Genomic DNA, 17,127 nt, shown 5'->3' on the forward strand with positions numbered 1-17,127 from the left:
CTACCTTGCTCACCAGCTCGAGCTCCTTACCCGCCGGAAAGGTGACATTCCACATCCCTACAGCCAGCTTCTGTAGCCGGGGATCATGCCAAGCCACACTGCACCCAACCCCATGCCTCCCTCCTACAGGTTGTGAACCCACTGGTGAATGGCCTCATGTCTCTGCTTCGGGCTTGGCCCGACCAGGCTCCATGAATAAAAGCCTGGTCACCAGGCGCTCGCCTATGAGCCTGAGTACCGGGCAAAGGGTTGGGACCGGGTACACTTGACAATGATGTTCTTCATGAGGTTTCTGAACTGCTCTTTGTCTGACCCTTCCCCTAGGACCAATTTGCCATGGGAAACCTTACCCGGGGCAACTGCTTTACCGAGTTGCCCCTGACAACATAGCCCCTCCACCACGATGTGTCAGTTCAAGCTGGAGAAAGTAATAAGTATCCCAGTAAAGACACTCATAAATATAATGCTTAAGTAAATTATCTGTCTTTCTCTCTGTGTGATCACTTGAGTCTTAACAGGTGCAGTAAAGTTGTGACTGAAGCTAAAGGTGAGCCCAGGTGTCTGTGAGGACATTACTGTGTAATATCAACAGACAACACTTTAATAGTGTCAATAGACTACAACATGAAGCAGCAAAAACAAGACATTTTGTCATTAGCCTAAAAAAGACTTATTAAATATTTATTTTAGTGAATGGAAGCTGTGCTGGTTAAAGATAGGACAGTAAGGTCTCAGCCAACAGTCATAAAACTTGGCTCTGCATGGATGTCGCCTCGTAGGCAGTAAAGCACTCGTCTTATTGCTGACAAGTGAGTCTTTTTTTTGTCTCTAGACTGCCATAAAGCAGAGTTGGAACACAACCTTTGAACCACATTATGGCTTAAATAACTGGGCCTGAGGAGAACACGCCCTGCACACACACAAAAACATATGAACTCACACATGCACGTGTGATCTCAACAGTTAGCCAGCGTGTATCAATATGTCTGTGCAAACACACAAACATTGTAAGTAGAGAATAAACCACTCAAGACAAACTAAGATTTCCTGTCAATGGCGCATAAGAAACAGATAAAAAAAACATGCTTAAAGCTGTGGAGACGATCATTTTGATCAGATCATGAGATAAGGACAGTGTTGGCCACACAGATCAATAAATAGAAGAACATTGGTTAAAAAAAAGATGTAAAAAGAACAAATAAAACAGAAAGCTGAACTTAAACTGTAAATGTGAATATTTTTATTAACCCCAAAAAAGGCAGGAGACTCTTTGGACATTCCACAAAACAAACCTAAAATGATAATCACATAACATATGATTGAAATCCTTCGACTTCCTGGAAAGACCAACCGAATCATTGCACTTTTATTTCTATCAAACGGTATATCCGTGTAGGCGTGGCATCTCAATTAAAACAGCTGATCTTGATTTTGTGATTCCTGCTACAGAACCATGAGCATCGTGAGCTGGACGCGCAGAGCAGAGCCGGAGGAGAAGCAGAGTGCAGGCTGAGGCCTTTTTAACTGTCCTTATCTCAACATAAATAATGTGCCTGTAAAAGTTAATGATCAACGCGGGCTGATGAGACATGGCCAACAGCCATAAAACAGGGACCTCCGAGGAGTCTCCTCCTGCTTTTTAAACGTTGGCGTGTCTGCAGCCTCTCACACACACACTGAGGTGAGTCCAGGTTGTTGGCTCTGACAAGCAAATATTGTCCCAGAGGAAGTGAGGGAGTAACCAGGTGAAGTGTCCTCGCCATATGACTCACGGTGCCGTAAGATACCCAAAGTCGTCTAAACAAGATGATCACAGGCTGTTAAAGTGTTACACAGTCCCATCGTCCAGTCGTGAGGACAGAGGGAACCTCCTCCTCTTCCTGATGATGATGGTGATGATTGTGAACCAGTCTGTCTGTCCTTCGCCTCACGCTTGAGACAGTGCGCACCATGAGCTCTGTGGCGTCATGGAGGTCGATGTAAAGGCATAGTCTTCATATTTAATGTCCAAGTGTCCTGGCCTGGCTCGGTCCGGCTGAGAAAGTGTCTGCAGAGAGGAAACAGGAAACACACATTTGAAACATCAACGCAATCCATGCATTGCACACATGCCCTGGACTACACATCTGAACGGTCAATGTTTACCTGTGTGGCAGAGCTGACTGGTGGACCAGCGTAGGGCGATGGAATCATGTTGGGTTCACTTTTTATTATAGAAACATGTTCGGAGACAGAGAGTGAGGACTGGGATGAGGACTCGGAGGTGACCGCCGCTCCTAAACAGTTTACACAATGACTGTAGATTAGATCATGATCAACAACGTACAACTTATTCACAGCAATTTCACTGGGAGTCATCATCAGTTAATTTATTAACCAACAACATACCTTCCAAAAAACACAAAAAAAAATAATGTTCCAAGTGGGAAAATAAATATAAATGACAAACTAAAGCCGAAGGTTGTTCTCTAACATTGGCTACAAAAACTTTAAACTATTAAAACCTTTTAGACAAACTAAAACAATGCACTGTTTATTTTTTACACTTATTCTAATTCTGTTTCAGAACTTCACAATTCTAAAATGTTTCACTGAACGCTGCACAAAGGTACGCAGACATGGACAAAAGTTGGATCACCATAAAAAAGTTGAAGAAAGAGGAAAACCTCTTCATTTTTAACTTGGATGCAGAGATGGGCTACAAAAATGTGATTATATCTGATCTGAGGGTCATATGATCAACGTTTAAAAAAATGACCAAGCTGAGCATTAACACAGGAAACAATAAATGTGTTTGTGTATTTTTGTTGTTGTTTGGTGCATTTTTCTGTTCTTTTTTGTCTGCATTGTCTTTTTAGTGATTTTGCGCATTTACTTTTGATGCTGCATGAAAGTAGAGGAAGGACATGCGGCCTCCGGGCCACCAGTTGCCCATGTCTGCACTGATGCATGATTCATTAAGTCTTGAATATTTTTTTCCTGCTTATATTCTTATTAGGCAAAGCTCAAATTTGTTTACTTAAAAAAAACAACAAAAAAAAACATTCCAAACAATTCAATATAACATAGTATGAAAATATTTTTGTTAAAAATCTGATTAAATAAAATTTCTGAAAAATTCATGAAGAATGTTTTCTCTAAACACAAATACATAATAGAACATGTTAATTTTTTTTTTCATTTGATGCTGTTTAATGAATTAAATATTATTATCATTATTACTTAAATGTTACTGCATACCAGCATATTTTTGTAGCTCTTGTTTTTCTTTAATAAACGTTTTGAAATGATATGTCAACAGTAATGGTAAGTTCACACCAAACGTGTTCACCTAGTGACTGTGAAGTGGTGGGGAAGTGTTGAGAAGGCGGTGTTTCCGGTCAGATGTATTTTGGTGTGACTCAGTGTGTGAACTGTGATGTCAGAGGGCTATAGAGAAGTGTGGGTAAATGGAGAAAAGTTTGGAGTTTGTTGCTGAACACGCCGCCTCCGACCCCCCGTTCATTGGGTCCAGAGAGTGGCTTGGTTTTATTTGTGCCTCGGCCTCTTTTCTGGATTCACCAGAGCTGCGCTCGGACGAGAGTCGCTTTCAGCGCTACTTAAGTCTCTACCATGCCCAGTTTGACGACCTGCTGACCGGCATCGGTTGTTCTGAATATGTCATGGTTGGGGAACGCTCCTGATTGGTCAACGCACCGCAATATACCCCAAAAGTTCAACAATCCCAACTCCAGCGTCGGCCGTGTTGGAGGCGCCAGACGCATGTCAAAAGCGTCCGCCATGAGAAAAGCTTCAAAACGCACTGCACAGGAGGCGCGGGACCTCCGACGCTCCCAAGAAGCGCGTCCACCATGTATTCTGAATGTAAACCTGCCGCTATCGCCGCTTTTTTGTGAACGCGCCATAACGTGGCCAATACAACATTTGCTTTGAGTTCCAAGACTGACCACTGAGTAAACCTTAGTGGGGTGGGGTAGTAGTGAGCCATAGAGGCTGATATGTAATAGATAAAAATGTAAACATTAGAAATTGAAATTTTTGCATTTAGGAGAAAAGAGGATTTAAATAACTTAATTCTCATAAATCAAATAGAAAAAACATTTGTCAATGACTTGAACAATTTACAGGCAACAAAAATTATAAAATAATAAATCTTTAAATCTACATCAAAGAACTCCTAAAGGTTTAACATAAATAAAAAGTGTAGTCCTATATTCAGCATTATTATTATTATTATTATTATTATTATTATTATTATTATTATTATTATTATTATGTCTTTTTATTTTATTGAGTACATCACAGGAGTTATTATAGCTTATAGTACATGAGCAGGGTCAAAGGGTAAAGTGGTGGGGCTTTGTTGTTAGTTTCACTAAATTTGCCGTTCACAGCCAATAAGTGATATGGCTGACAATAATGATGCATCTTTTTGTCGAACTGGTTGTCGTTACACTTCCATTAAAATCTGTTCCTCCGTGTATGTTTGCCCACCTGTAGATGATTTATTCTTGGGTATCTTGGGTTTTCTCTTTCTTGTTTGAATGCTCTCTTTCTTCATGGCCAGAGGTCTGGGCACCTTGGGGGGATAGAAAAACACAGGAGTTGAGCCGTTCTCCCAGGCTTTAACACAACAGAGGCCCACTGTGTCGACACAACCTCTCACGCTGATAACAGCAGTATGGTGCCCTTGGAGAGGCCAAGTGCTGCAGGGCAAAACAACCTGACAATCCCAGCTTATCCATGTTCAGGTGTCCTTGAGGAGCTTTGGCCTTTGCTCTGTGAATGTGTGCATGTGAAGTGTGTTTCCTTACCCCATGCAGCTTCATGTAGAGGCCACAGGCATTGCACACGGGCTCTCCCTCAGCGTTGCGTCTCCATAGTGTGGTGGTGCTGGTGTGGCAGTTGGTGCAGCACAGGCCGGCCCGGCGGGACGTGGACTGCTGCAGTGGGAGACAAGGACAGCTGGATAGTTGGCTGACATCCAGATGACACAAATAAACTCAGATCATGCCTTAATATCCTTGGAACAAGTCCTTTGGAGAAACTCACAGCAATAGCCTCTCCCTCTCTCACTTCTCACAATGAATCACCGGATGTGAGCATGTGTCGTGTACAATGAACGGCCTCACGTCATCAATAATAATGTGATCATTCATCAGCTGCTAAAATTCTTCTTTCTGCTGTGAGTGGGACTTTGATTTGGTGTGGGGAGCCTTTACGGCTGTGTCTAAAAACATATTTCCCTGAGGACAAGGTCAGAGCAGGACAAATAATAATCCTGCTGGTAGACTGTGTGTGTCCCCTCACTGCACCAAGCCACAGACGCTCAGGATCAACACTTTCTGAACAACACATTTAAAGAAGACAATCTGCTGCTTTTGGACAGCCATGTTTCTTATTCAAACAATGATGTAATATGTAGGAGTTGATTGCTAAAGCCTGTCATTATATATCAGTCAGTTGAGATAATCAATACCTTATGATCCTTAAAGCAGGGGTTCTCAAACTTCTTGGATCCTCACATCATCAAATAACGTTTGTTCCACTCAAAGCCACAGTATTGAGGTATTGCCATTATATATATATATATATATATATATATATTTTTTTTTTTTTTTCACTTTTTTTTCATATACTATATATACAGTATATGAAAAATAATGTACATTTCAGAAATATACAAGGAACACACACAGTGGGTTAAAAATGTAAAGCTGTTCTGCAGCAATGAAGGTTGAATCAGCCTTGAATGCTGGTGCTACTAATTCCTACAGGTGTTCCATCTTTTCTTGGTTACTTACAACCCCCTATGTCTGCATAAAAGCAGTGTTGGAACACACTATGGTACCAGACCCTCATGAGCATCAAGTGAACAGTATTGTTCATGGATTCCATGATTTATTTTTCAACTCAAACTGCTTATTTGTTCTAAGCTTTGATTTTAAAGTGCAATGACACAATAAACTGAATAAATTTCAGTATTGTATTGTATGTATTCAGTTCTAAAACTTTAGTGACAGCTGGAGGACCCCAGTTTGAGAACCACTGCCAGGAACAATATGGGGTTAGTTTGTTTCTTTGAACATCAAGAAGCTTTTGCGCTTGTTGATTTTCTATTCAATATTGGGTTTATAATCATTTTATTTCCCCTGTCTGTGTTTCAGCCACTCTCTGACTTATCACTATATATATATATATATATATATATACTGTATCAACTTTACTTTTTCACAGCCTCCTTCCGCCCTCCATGAAATTATAGTAATAAACATTATTATATGGTGTAAAAAAGTATTTATCTTGTCATAGTGTATACTACATCAGCTTTTCATAAACATGTCTGCCTTTAAAGGTTTTTGCTGTTTGTTTGTGTTTCTGCCATCTGGTGAGGTGGATGCTGCTTTGGTTTGTTTGATATTGGTTGAATGCTGGTGTGGGTAAATGTGGACGCGTCCTACCAGGCGTTTCTGGGGCTTGATGAGCGGCCTGTTGATGCCGTTCATCTTGTGGTAGAGGCCGCATGCGTTGCACAGGTAGTGTCCGGTTCCGTCTCTGCGCCACAGTGGCGTGGACACGGAGCCGCAGTTCACGCACTCCCTGCCCTCCGCGTACATGTCGTCCATTAGGTCTGAAGGAGGGAGAGCGGCGTGAGACACACAACACTTCAAACAAAAAGGTTCAATACGTAATGTGTTTTAATGCTGTTTCTTTATTCATTTATTATTATTTATGTGTGATTTATCGAGACGCGCCGGTGTGCAGAGGAATCCCTCAAACACACACCTCCTGTGCTAAGATCAAAGCGTGAATGTGGAGGAGACAGACAGACCGGGAGATACGAACGGACGGACGGGTGCGGGTGGTTGGGGGTGGCTGTCCAGGGGTTATCAGGCCGACGGATCCAGGGGTCCTGCTCCATCAATCCATCACGGCTCTGACGCGTGACGGACTCCGGGCATATTAAAATCGCTGTGTGCGCGCGCGTGTCAGCAGTAGTAAGGAGGTGGATTTGTGTCTTTATTATTCAATGAAGAAAAAAATCGCTTCGATTATAAAAACCTTTTCAAAAAAAAAAAAAAAAAAAAAAAAGATATATACTTATGCAAAAAAATATTGGCGACCCAAATAATTGCATTGGAACACTTTTTTTTCTTTGATTGAAAAGGTTTTTATTTATTTTTTTTTTTTTTATTGAAAATTAAAGAGACTTGGAGGAGCCCATTGTTTTCACGGGACGCAATAACACTTGAGATTGAAAAATCAATAACCTGATGAATTTCACTTGAATTCAAATGAACATTTAAACCTCACTGCTCAAAACGCAATAAGCCTTTTCACACTCTGGAACTGCGCATGTGTGACCAGGAGGGGGGTCATAGGTCGAGAGGGATATAAACGTAAACAAGCTCGGTCACTCTGTTGATATTTCCAACCTAACAACGTTTGTAGTTTTATTCCAGAGATCTTTAGTGTTTTAATAGTGTTTATATTATCAATATACTGTACACATATTCGGACTCGAGGAGGGACAAGGGCTTTCCACTGAAGCCACTTTCGGCACTTTTAAAAAGCAATGGGAGAAGCTGCAGCAGTATCGAAGCAAGGCAGTGTCCCCTCGTTTCAACACCGATTACACCTGGTGCACGAAAACACCGACTACCTGTGTCTCCAGCGGGCAGAATTCGGACTCTACCTGTGAATGATGCACATATCCGAGCACTTTTGTAAAACCAATGAGAGAAGCAGTACCAAAGCGACATACCTCCTCTGTTTCCACATTCCTTCTCCCAAGCTTTTAATTTGTAATTGTTACGTATTTTTTTTCGGTATTTAACTTTATTATTGTTAATTTCTTTTTTTTATTTGTGTAATTGTTTTAACAACTGTAAACTGTCTTTGAGTTTTTGAAAATCACTTTTAAATACAAATAGATGGGGTTAACGTTGAAAGAGTTCATGATAATACATTTCTTGGTGTTTTAATGGATGAAAGAATTTATTGGAAATCACACAACATATACAAGCCAAACTGTCTCAAATTATTTCAGTACTATTCAAAGCAAAACAGGTTCTGGATCATCACTCACTCCACATTCTGTACTGTTCATCCTCCCATATTCAAATTATTGTGCACAGGTTTGGGGCCTCACATACAAGAGTCCACTACATCCACTTTTCACACTTCAAGAAAGAGCTATAAGGATAATTCACAATGTCGGATATGGGGACACACACTCATTATTCTTCATACAACCAAAACTGTTAAAGTTATAGATTTCATAGAATTCAAATCAGCACAAATAATGTACAAAGCAAAAAACAACATTCTGCCTTGAACCATTCAGACATTGTTCTATGACCGAGAAGGGGTATACAATTATACAATTTAAGAGTTAAACTTAACCTCAAAACACTTAGTACGGACAACCACGAAAAACTTTTGTGTGTCAAGTGGAGTGAAGCTGTGGAACAGTCTGAGCATGAAACTTAAGCAATGTCCAGGCATAAAACGGTTCAAAAAGGGTTATAATTTTCACAAGGTACATGGATGAAGAAGGACTTTGAAAATCACCAGGTGAGTACATTGATTATTGCTTACATATTTATTTATTTAAAAGTGTTTATTATTTTCTTTTTGTCTTTTCCTTCTTCTTCTCTTTTTTCTTCTCTAGTAAATAACAATGTGTTCACATGTAAATGTTTGAATATAGTTGTTTAAGGGTATGTGGGTGTTTGCACGTGCACATGTGCATAATATTAATTGTTTCTTATATATACTGTACGTATGTAGGAATAAGGTACAGCGGTATTATAAACATTTAAGTTTCATATAAAAACATGCATTTTTTGGTAACTGACTTTAATGGAAAATGTATGAATTCCCACTCCTTTTCGAACGTGTATATAATTTGTATGTAGGGTATTTGAGAGCTTCTTTTGCATTGTTTGTCCATACTACTTTTTTGCATTTGCTTTTTTCTCTTTTTTTATTTTTTTTTTTACATGTTCGAAATAAACTAAACTAAATAAAATGTATTATTGATGGGACAAGCGAGATTTCCGAGTGTGGAAAAGACAGTATGAGTTCTCACTTTGAAAAGGTACAATTACGAGGTACACCATTCACTAACCAGGTCCATGATTATTTTTTATTAAGCTATTATTTTAATTAAATTTACAAATTTGAATGAAGTGTGATGTGTATTTGAAAAATGAAATTAAAAAAATTTAATTCTTTTTTACCTTTTTTTTTTTTTTTTAGAAATTATAGGCGACCCATTTTAAATTTCAGGCAACTCCACATGGGGTCCTGACCCTAAGGTTGAAAAAAACTGCAATAACCTAATGACTCCAATATCCATTGCTTGCATTTGATAAATCTGTTCTACTGTATTTTAGTGGTTTATTGAATATTGTGTTTGTGACATATTTTTGATACAAATTAGAGGCAGCTGGTAATTTTTTATTATTTTTTTTTAGGGGGATGGGGTTATAACTAACACACACAAAGCAAATGTGTACAAAGGTTAGTAAAAGGTAAAGACAGAATGATTAGAATCATGGGGACACTCTGGCCACCTACTTAAGACTTGGTGGCAGCAAAATTTAGTCTTTAAAAAAAAATATATATATATATATATATTTTTTTTTTTTTTTTTTTTTTTTTTTTTTGGGCGGGTTTTGGCCTGTCTTTTCTTTCTTGAGGAAAAACATGCTGCTGTGTTATGAAAGCCCAAAAGAGTCATAAGTAAATAAATAAAAACAACATTTTCAAATAAATACCATTTTGATAAATAACAGACAAATATACAATATGGCCATTAAATTGTTCAATAAGGTAATATTATTATGAAATACGTTTTATTATTCTTAAATATCTTTTTCCACAATGGTCTTTTTTATTTCATAATGTCCTTTTCCATAATGGCCGTTTTATTTCATAATGTTGTTTTTCAGCACAATGACTTCGATCTCTCAATCAAATAACATAAGGCGGAGCCAGTGAAGTGATTGGCTGATCCTTTACACAGACATGAGCAGCAGCACTTGCTGTATCGATTCGTGGAGACTTATCACTAATGCTGAGAAGCCTGAGCGCCATGAATGCATCACACGTTAGAGTAACACAGTCTCATTCTCAACTCGTCACATATTGATCATCGGTCAGGACCCCTTAGTGTCGGGGTACCCCTTCTGTGTTTATTTTCGACACTGAGGGTCCGTGTTCCACCCACAGGCAATGAAAAACATGGCGGACATGTATATTTTAATAGCAAATTTCCATATTTCAACATAGATTGTGGCTTTAGAAATGTTTTGATGACATTTCTAGTGAGAAATGTACCCTTAAATTTCATAGTATCCATTCGGTTTATGTAAACGATCTGTAGTTTTGTCGTTACAATGTACATTCTTCCATGGTTGCTATGACAACCTTTGACGCCAAAAAACTGCAAGTCAAAAGCAGATAAATATCCATTCACGGACCGAGTAATGTTATAATTCTCTTGTTAAAACCTTTACTGTTTTCATCTCCTAACCGTGGTTGGGGGACACGGGAGATCCTTACTCTCCAGAGCTGAATGTAGCTCCTCCTCTGGTGTTAAATCCTCAGATTAAAGTGGAACCACACAGAAACAACAGGCTGTGTTAGTGTTGGACAGCTGTACTTTATTAACTACCTGCACTGTAAACATAAACCTCGCTACCTGTCACGGTCACCGTGTTGGACTGAACCCAGGTCTTAACACACACACATCTGCTCATCGGCCACGCACATGCACCCACTCCCTCACTCACAATGAATACATTCAAGCTAGACACATCTCACTGCACTTTTCTTGCTTTATTTTTTTTTAAATTATTAATCATACTTTTATTTATATTCCCTCTCATTGCTACCACTGTGTCGGTCAAAGAACGGCCATGACCGATGCCCAGGAAAACTAATCGATCTTAAAGGATCAAGCCGAGGTCCAACCCACTAGCTTTGATTGACAGACCGAAGTCAGTCTGCTGAAAAACGACAATATGAAATAAAAGGCCATTGTGGAAAAGGACATTATGAAATAAAAAAGACCATTGTTGAAATGATTGACTCTTTTGGGCTTCCATACTGTGTATCTCCCACTCCTTGTTACATCCACAGCGCAGCAGCAGCAGCACATTTGCACTGTTTTAAAGGGGGTGGTGCTAAGGCCTGATGGAGCATGAATAATTGTTTTAGTGAAAAACTGTGCTTAACAACCTGCTTATTTTCACACAGGGCCTGTTTCATCCCAATATAAATAATATAAAAATGTTTAAAATACATATTTCCTATATATATATAAAATAGACTTCTGAGGCGTTAGTGTGTTGATAGTGATTAACTTAATGGAAAGCTCAACGACATTTCTCAGATCTGTCACCAGCTCATTCAAAGACAAGATACAGTGAAATACAGTGAAGCAGCAAGACCTCTTACTTTGAAAAACAACGTGTTAGAGAAACGTAAAAAAAAAAAATAAAAAAAAAAACTACAAAAAAGCCACAAACAAGAAAGGAGCAAAAAAACAGAACAACTACATATCATCAGTTTTTTCCACCGACCATAAACAAAATGTATTTTTAATCTAATCAACGATGGACGAGGTCTACCTGCTGCGGCTCTTCATGGTGCGTGTGTGTGTGTGTGTGTTTGTGTGTGTGTGTGTGTGTGTGTGCGTGTGTGTGCGTGTGTGCGTGTGTGTGTGTGTGTGTGTGTGTGTGTGTGTGTGTGTGTGTGTGTGTGTGTGTGTGTGTGTGTGTGTGCGTGCGTGCATTGAACTCTCCCCTGATTAAATTAACATTTTTAGGAGTTACATTGTACAGTTACACTGCTTTAGGCTTTGTGTATTGTGGTTTTCTATCATATACATGTATATAAATGAGTTTTGATCCACATACTAAAATAATCAGTTTTCAGGAGGATCCAGATTTACTTTACAGAATAAAATCTAGATTTGTTTTGAAATTGGGCAACAATTTCTTGGCCTTCGTGGATAAAATAAGTTACATTATTAGTAAAGAACAAAACGCATTTACGTTTATTTCTGTCCGTTAGCAGCCTGTATTTTGTAAATAGTTTTCAAATAAATAAAAAGAAAGACAAGTCCGACAATAATTTCCTGGGAACAACTGCAGCCGTTTTAACCTTAAAAACAAACGTGTGAATAAATAGGAGTCCATGCAGGATAAAATATCGGATGAAATATATATTTTAATAAAAGGAGAGTATAGGCATCAGTGTGGGCATCACAGGTTAATTGATCAGATGTGAAACATGAATAGTAGAATGGATTACGTGCATGTTTAGGTAAAGTCACTTAACATGTGTTCATTTGTTTATCAATTCACTCATGAAATTTAAATTTTCCTCTGCAATGTTTTGACAAATATTAAACGCTGACGACACGTGAGTTTATTGTGGAAACAAATTGTTTACAAAATATAACTGTATATTTAAAACAAGTGGCCGTGTTGTTGTTTTGGTGCAATATAAACTTATTAAAAAAAAACAAAAACAGGCCCAATTTCGTGGATTTGCACCCAGAAGTGAATCCATGGAGCCCTTCTCGGTGAGTGGTCTGACTGCATGTTCTCTGTTCTTACCCAGGCTGGACCTCCTCGCGGTCAGAGCTCCCTGGCGGCCAGGCAGGCTGACAATGCCTCTCTCGAAGGGCCCGGGGGTCCAAGAGGAGGTTCCCATCTCCGGGCTCATATAGGCGTATGGGCCAGAGTAAGCTCCTCCGACCGGGCGCACTGCGTACTGCTCGGGCCTGCCGCCGCCGTTCCCGAACACCAGCGGGCTCTCGTAGGGGGCGTCCCGCCCGCCGGTGCTGCCGGGCGGGCTGTGCGGGAAGGAGAATCCGTGATGGTGCGGGCTGTTGCTAAACGAGGAGCCGTCCGTCTGAGGCCAGCCGAGGTGGGATTGATGCGGGCTGTCACATGGAGGAAGGTACGGCAGCATGGCAGGGACGCGCGTGCTCGGCACGTAGACCGGGGAGCTGCAGGCTGACGGGTGTATGAAATTCCCGGCATCGTGGGAGTACGGGGACTGGCTGGAGGACAGGGTCAGGCTCTGGTACATGCTCACGGTTTTACACTGGAATCTTCAGCGGGTCCTGATGCTTATTCCAAGTTTGACCTTCAAACACATTCAGAGTTTAAAAAAAAAAACGAATAACGTTTCATCACATGGATAGATTTATTTCTAACAAAGATGGTCAACAACAATCAAACCAACCATATCTCCCAGGCTGACTAAAAGGAATGAACATCATCTCGTTGATCGCTCACATATGATAAACCATCAGCGCGCTCTCACATTCAATCGCAGCCATGGACAGAATCAAAGCTTTATTTATATTTGCTCACATTTTTATCAATAATCAAATAATACTCAATAAGTCAAATCACATAAAGCGTTCAATAGTCCGTGTAGTGTGTCCCGGACGGAGCTTCAGTACAAGGACTTGGAGTGTGTGTCGTTATCTCACCTGATAAGGAATAAGGACGGACTGCTGATAAAACAGGTCAGTCCGCTCCTCCAGTCGGTCCGAACCTGAAGAGACGCAGAAAAGGAGAAAGGCTCCCTCCCAGGTATGTGTGTGTGTGTGTGTGTGTGTGTGTGTGTGTGTGTGTGTGTGTGTGTGTGTGTGTGTGTGTGTGTGTGTGCGTGCGTGCGTGCGTGCGTGCGTGCGCGTGTGTGCGTGTGTGTGCGCGTGTGTGTGTGCGTGCGTGTGTGTGCGTGTGTGTGTGTGTGTGTGGGGGGGGCTCTCTCTTTTGCGATGTGACGAAGGAGCACGTGATGCTGGGAGGAGAAGGCGGAGGTTGGCGGTGGTCGAGGCCGTGGATCCGTTTGTTGAAGAGTCTATAAATAATCGGTGAACTCTTCGTTTTTCCCTAAAATCAAACTTATATCATAATCAACGTTGAATCAATGTAAATAAACTTTATAGATTAACTCTGAAAGCCCCGCGTCTGATATTAAATTTACAGACTGATGTAAAAGGAAAGTCAAAGTTTTGGAGTTTTTTATGGGGAAACGGGAATTAGTTTTTTAGTCCGATAAGATACGAGCAATAAATAAAATCCTAACAGGATTCACTTCGTGGGTGTGTCGAACCCCTGAAAACGGGATCTAAATAAATATAAAACAAACACATTTTATATAAACGCTGAAGAGATTTGAATAAAGCTTATAATTTTAAACCAAAATATAAAATCATAATTTATAATAAGAATTAAAGAATATATTACTGTTCAATAAACAATTAATGCATATCTGATTAATAAGAATTGTCAATAAAACATAAGTGCATGTATAAAAATAACACGTTGCATTATCAATAGTAATAATAAACAAAGAACCTTTAAAATTCTGTATGTCGGTTTTTCCATCTTGGAAAATAGACCGTTTGTCTGGCAAAAGATTATTATTCTTATTCTTATAAGCCTTGGTTTATAAAACGGAGATATATTTGTTTCAGGTTGAATAATTGATGATGTTTTCACTTTTGTATTCCGAGCAAACAAGGAAGGTGTGTTGAAAGTTTTATGGTCCTCTGACTCTCTGAGGGCCCTTATGTCAGGCTCAGTTCGCTCAGAGCTAAATCCTGGATTTAAAGGGAACCTCAGCTCAGCCCATGAGCAGCACCTTCCGTAAATCATCCCAAATAAAGCAGCAGCTAACAGCCTGTTGCTGTGTCAGACTTACACTAAGATTTATTCTCAGTTCTTATCGCGTTACCCTTTGCTTATCTCCGTCTTTAGAGCTGACAGACAATACTGAAATATTCTCACATTTAACTCACAACTCACGTCGACACCAGGATCATTTATCTGTTATGATCCAGGTCAGAAATAAAATCGTTCACAAATAAATTATAACATTTGGAATTTTCTTACAAAACTAAACTTTAAAACGCAGTAACATCCGATTTTATTCCATGGGTGCCTTATTAATAAATAAATACATGAGCTATTTATTTGAAAAATAAATAGAAGAAAACTATTTTAAAAGATGTATTATTAAATATAAACGTTTTTATATTCGATCGGAATTGCATTTGTTTGTTTATATATTACATTTATAAACACATTTATTGTAAATATAACCAAAACAAATGAATGCCTTTATTGAGGCAAGAAAACAAGAAATAACAGTAAAGGGAAAAAAATAGGAACACAATCCAGGACAACAACAACAACAACAACTATTATTATTATTATTATTATTATTATTATTATTATTATTATTATTATTTTATTTTTATTTTTTTCTTACAGTTTTTATTGATTTTATTTTTAACCAGCATTGGTCAAAACTGAAGTCACATGTTAAAAACTCTTAACACAGTCTGCATGTCTATCATGCATCTCAGCTCAACAGTTGCTCTCAATTCGAGAAGTGTTTCTCACCAATAAAACTCTTCATACACGTCTCACAAGAAGCTCATTCAACCACACATATTGTCACTCTGAGCACACTGAACTACAAAATACTAACAACAATTAAAGAGCATTTCATGAAATACATCTTATGTTTCAATCTTCAATGATTCTTGTCAGGTAAATCAGTATTTTGTTATAAAATAAGATCTTTGTACTTTGATGGTTCTAAATTATTGTATATATTGTGATATATTGCAATAAGACAATTGAATCAATTTACAGTAAGAACATTTGTGCTTTTGCACAAGTACTTCAGTACCTTACAAAAACTATAAACATTACTCTAAACGGGAAAAAAAGCAGAAGCTCAGAATTCCAGGGCAGAATACAAATCCTTAAAGTACCTCTATAAGAGAAAGTCCACGATTTAGCATGTCAATCATTGTGGCCCTGATTTCATCAGAGCACAACTCTTGGTCTTCCTCTTCTTCCTCCTCTCCCTCTCCTGGCCACTCTTCTCTCTCTAACCTCACCCGCTGCTCTTTGATCCATACTTACTCAAAGGGAAACGAATCAGAAGCCACTCCTTTGTTTGTATTGAGGCCAAACACAGATCACCTGAATCAGTTTTCAGCTGACAACTACACTCAGCTGTGTTTGAAATTGCATCGTTTTATTTTTATCGGCAATATATTTTTTTAGATATCAATATGGCTGCAGCAGACATTCACTATGTTTTTTTCTGCCCGTCATTCTGTTTTGATTGTGTTTTAAACTGTTTTGAACAAGGTGTGTTAGCTTTTGACAGTGACGTGACATCAGGGTAGGCAAGGTAGGCAGTGCCTACCCAAGGGTGAATTGATATTTTGATTATTTGTTTTAATTATAATATAATTATAAATTATTTATTTTTCCATTTCCAATAGCCTACAGTACCTATAAGTTTGAAAGTGTCCGCATTTTGTGCATTTCATAGCCCAAATTACTAAACAGCGCTAATTCCTGGAACGGCTGCACAGTCTCACTCCGCTGTAAGGCAGAGGGAGGCCACGCCCCCTCCCAAAGGCACGTTGCTCCTCTGCACACACACACACACACACACACACACTCACTGGACTGCTCTTTGTGAGTCAACTGCTTCTGGGTCTCAGTAAGCGCTGCCCCTTGTGTGGGTGAAGTGTTGGATACCTGGAATAAATCATCCTTTGGATATAAAGACTTTGAACATGTTGGAACTATTGGACATTTTCAACCACATTGTATAAATTGTAAATACTTGTAAATATTTATCACATAATATAATTCACTTTAGCATATCAAGCCTGTGTCTGTGCCTCTTTAAACACTTCCACTTCTCTCCCAGAGCTGAACTTAAATCTTCTGATCTAGTCCATTGCCATATATTACACATCATAGCAAACTGTCAATTAAACCTGTTACACTATGCTAAATGCTATACGTAAGTTCACAGTACATTAGTGAATAGATGCCATGTGACCACTGCTGCTATGTTTTCTATCTAGTGGGCAGGATGACAGCGCCAGAGATGATAGAGAATCTTTTTTTTGAGGAAAAACGACAGCTTTTAAAAGAAGGGAGACCAACACCTGAGTTACCAGATCTTCAGCAAAGCTAAGGTCAAAAAATGTTTCATACTTTCTACAGTGAATGGAACAATAGGAAGGAATGGCTTTGTGGATGCTCCTCA

At 39.1% G+C, this 17,127-nt stretch overlaps 1 protein-coding gene across 4 annotated transcripts; it reads right to left on the bottom strand.

Annotated features, from left to right (window-relative positions):
* Nucleotides 1-1,217: 1,217 nt before the first annotated feature.
* gata5 (GATA binding protein 5) lies at nucleotides 1,218-15,964 on the bottom strand. Of its 4 annotated transcripts, XR_003674475.1 has the most exons (8): nucleotides 13,523-14,285; nucleotides 12,636-13,170; nucleotides 6,462-6,631; nucleotides 4,815-4,943; nucleotides 4,495-4,579; nucleotides 2,146-2,276; nucleotides 1,788-2,047; nucleotides 1,218-1,755 (listed from the first exon to the last, which is right to left on the bottom strand). XR_003674475.1 is itself a non-coding variant. In XM_028452673.1 (7 exons), exons 2-7 carry the CDS (start codon nucleotides 13,111-13,113, stop codon nucleotides 1,928-1,930), a joined length of 1,113 nt encoding a protein of 370 aa, XP_028308474.1. In that variant the 5' UTR covers nucleotides 13,114-13,170; nucleotides 15,824-15,964; the 3' UTR covers nucleotides 1,218-1,927. The 4 variants fall into 4 exon arrangements, 3 of the variants coding, with proteins under 3 accessions (XP_028308474.1, XP_028308473.1, XP_028308475.1); XM_028452673.1 differs by lacking the exon at nucleotides 13,523-14,285 and adding an exon at nucleotides 15,824-15,964 and having other exon boundaries at nucleotides 1,218-2,047; XM_028452672.1 differs by having other exon boundaries at nucleotides 1,218-2,047.
* Between the last annotated feature and the right edge of the window lie 1,163 nt (nucleotides 15,965-17,127).

Source organism: Gouania willdenowi, chromosome 7 (assembly GCF_900634775.1).
Source record: "Gouania willdenowi chromosome 7, fGouWil2.1, whole genome shotgun sequence".
In the NCBI taxonomy this organism is placed as follows: Eukaryota; Metazoa; Chordata; class Actinopteri; order Blenniiformes; family Gobiesocidae; genus Gouania; species Gouania willdenowi.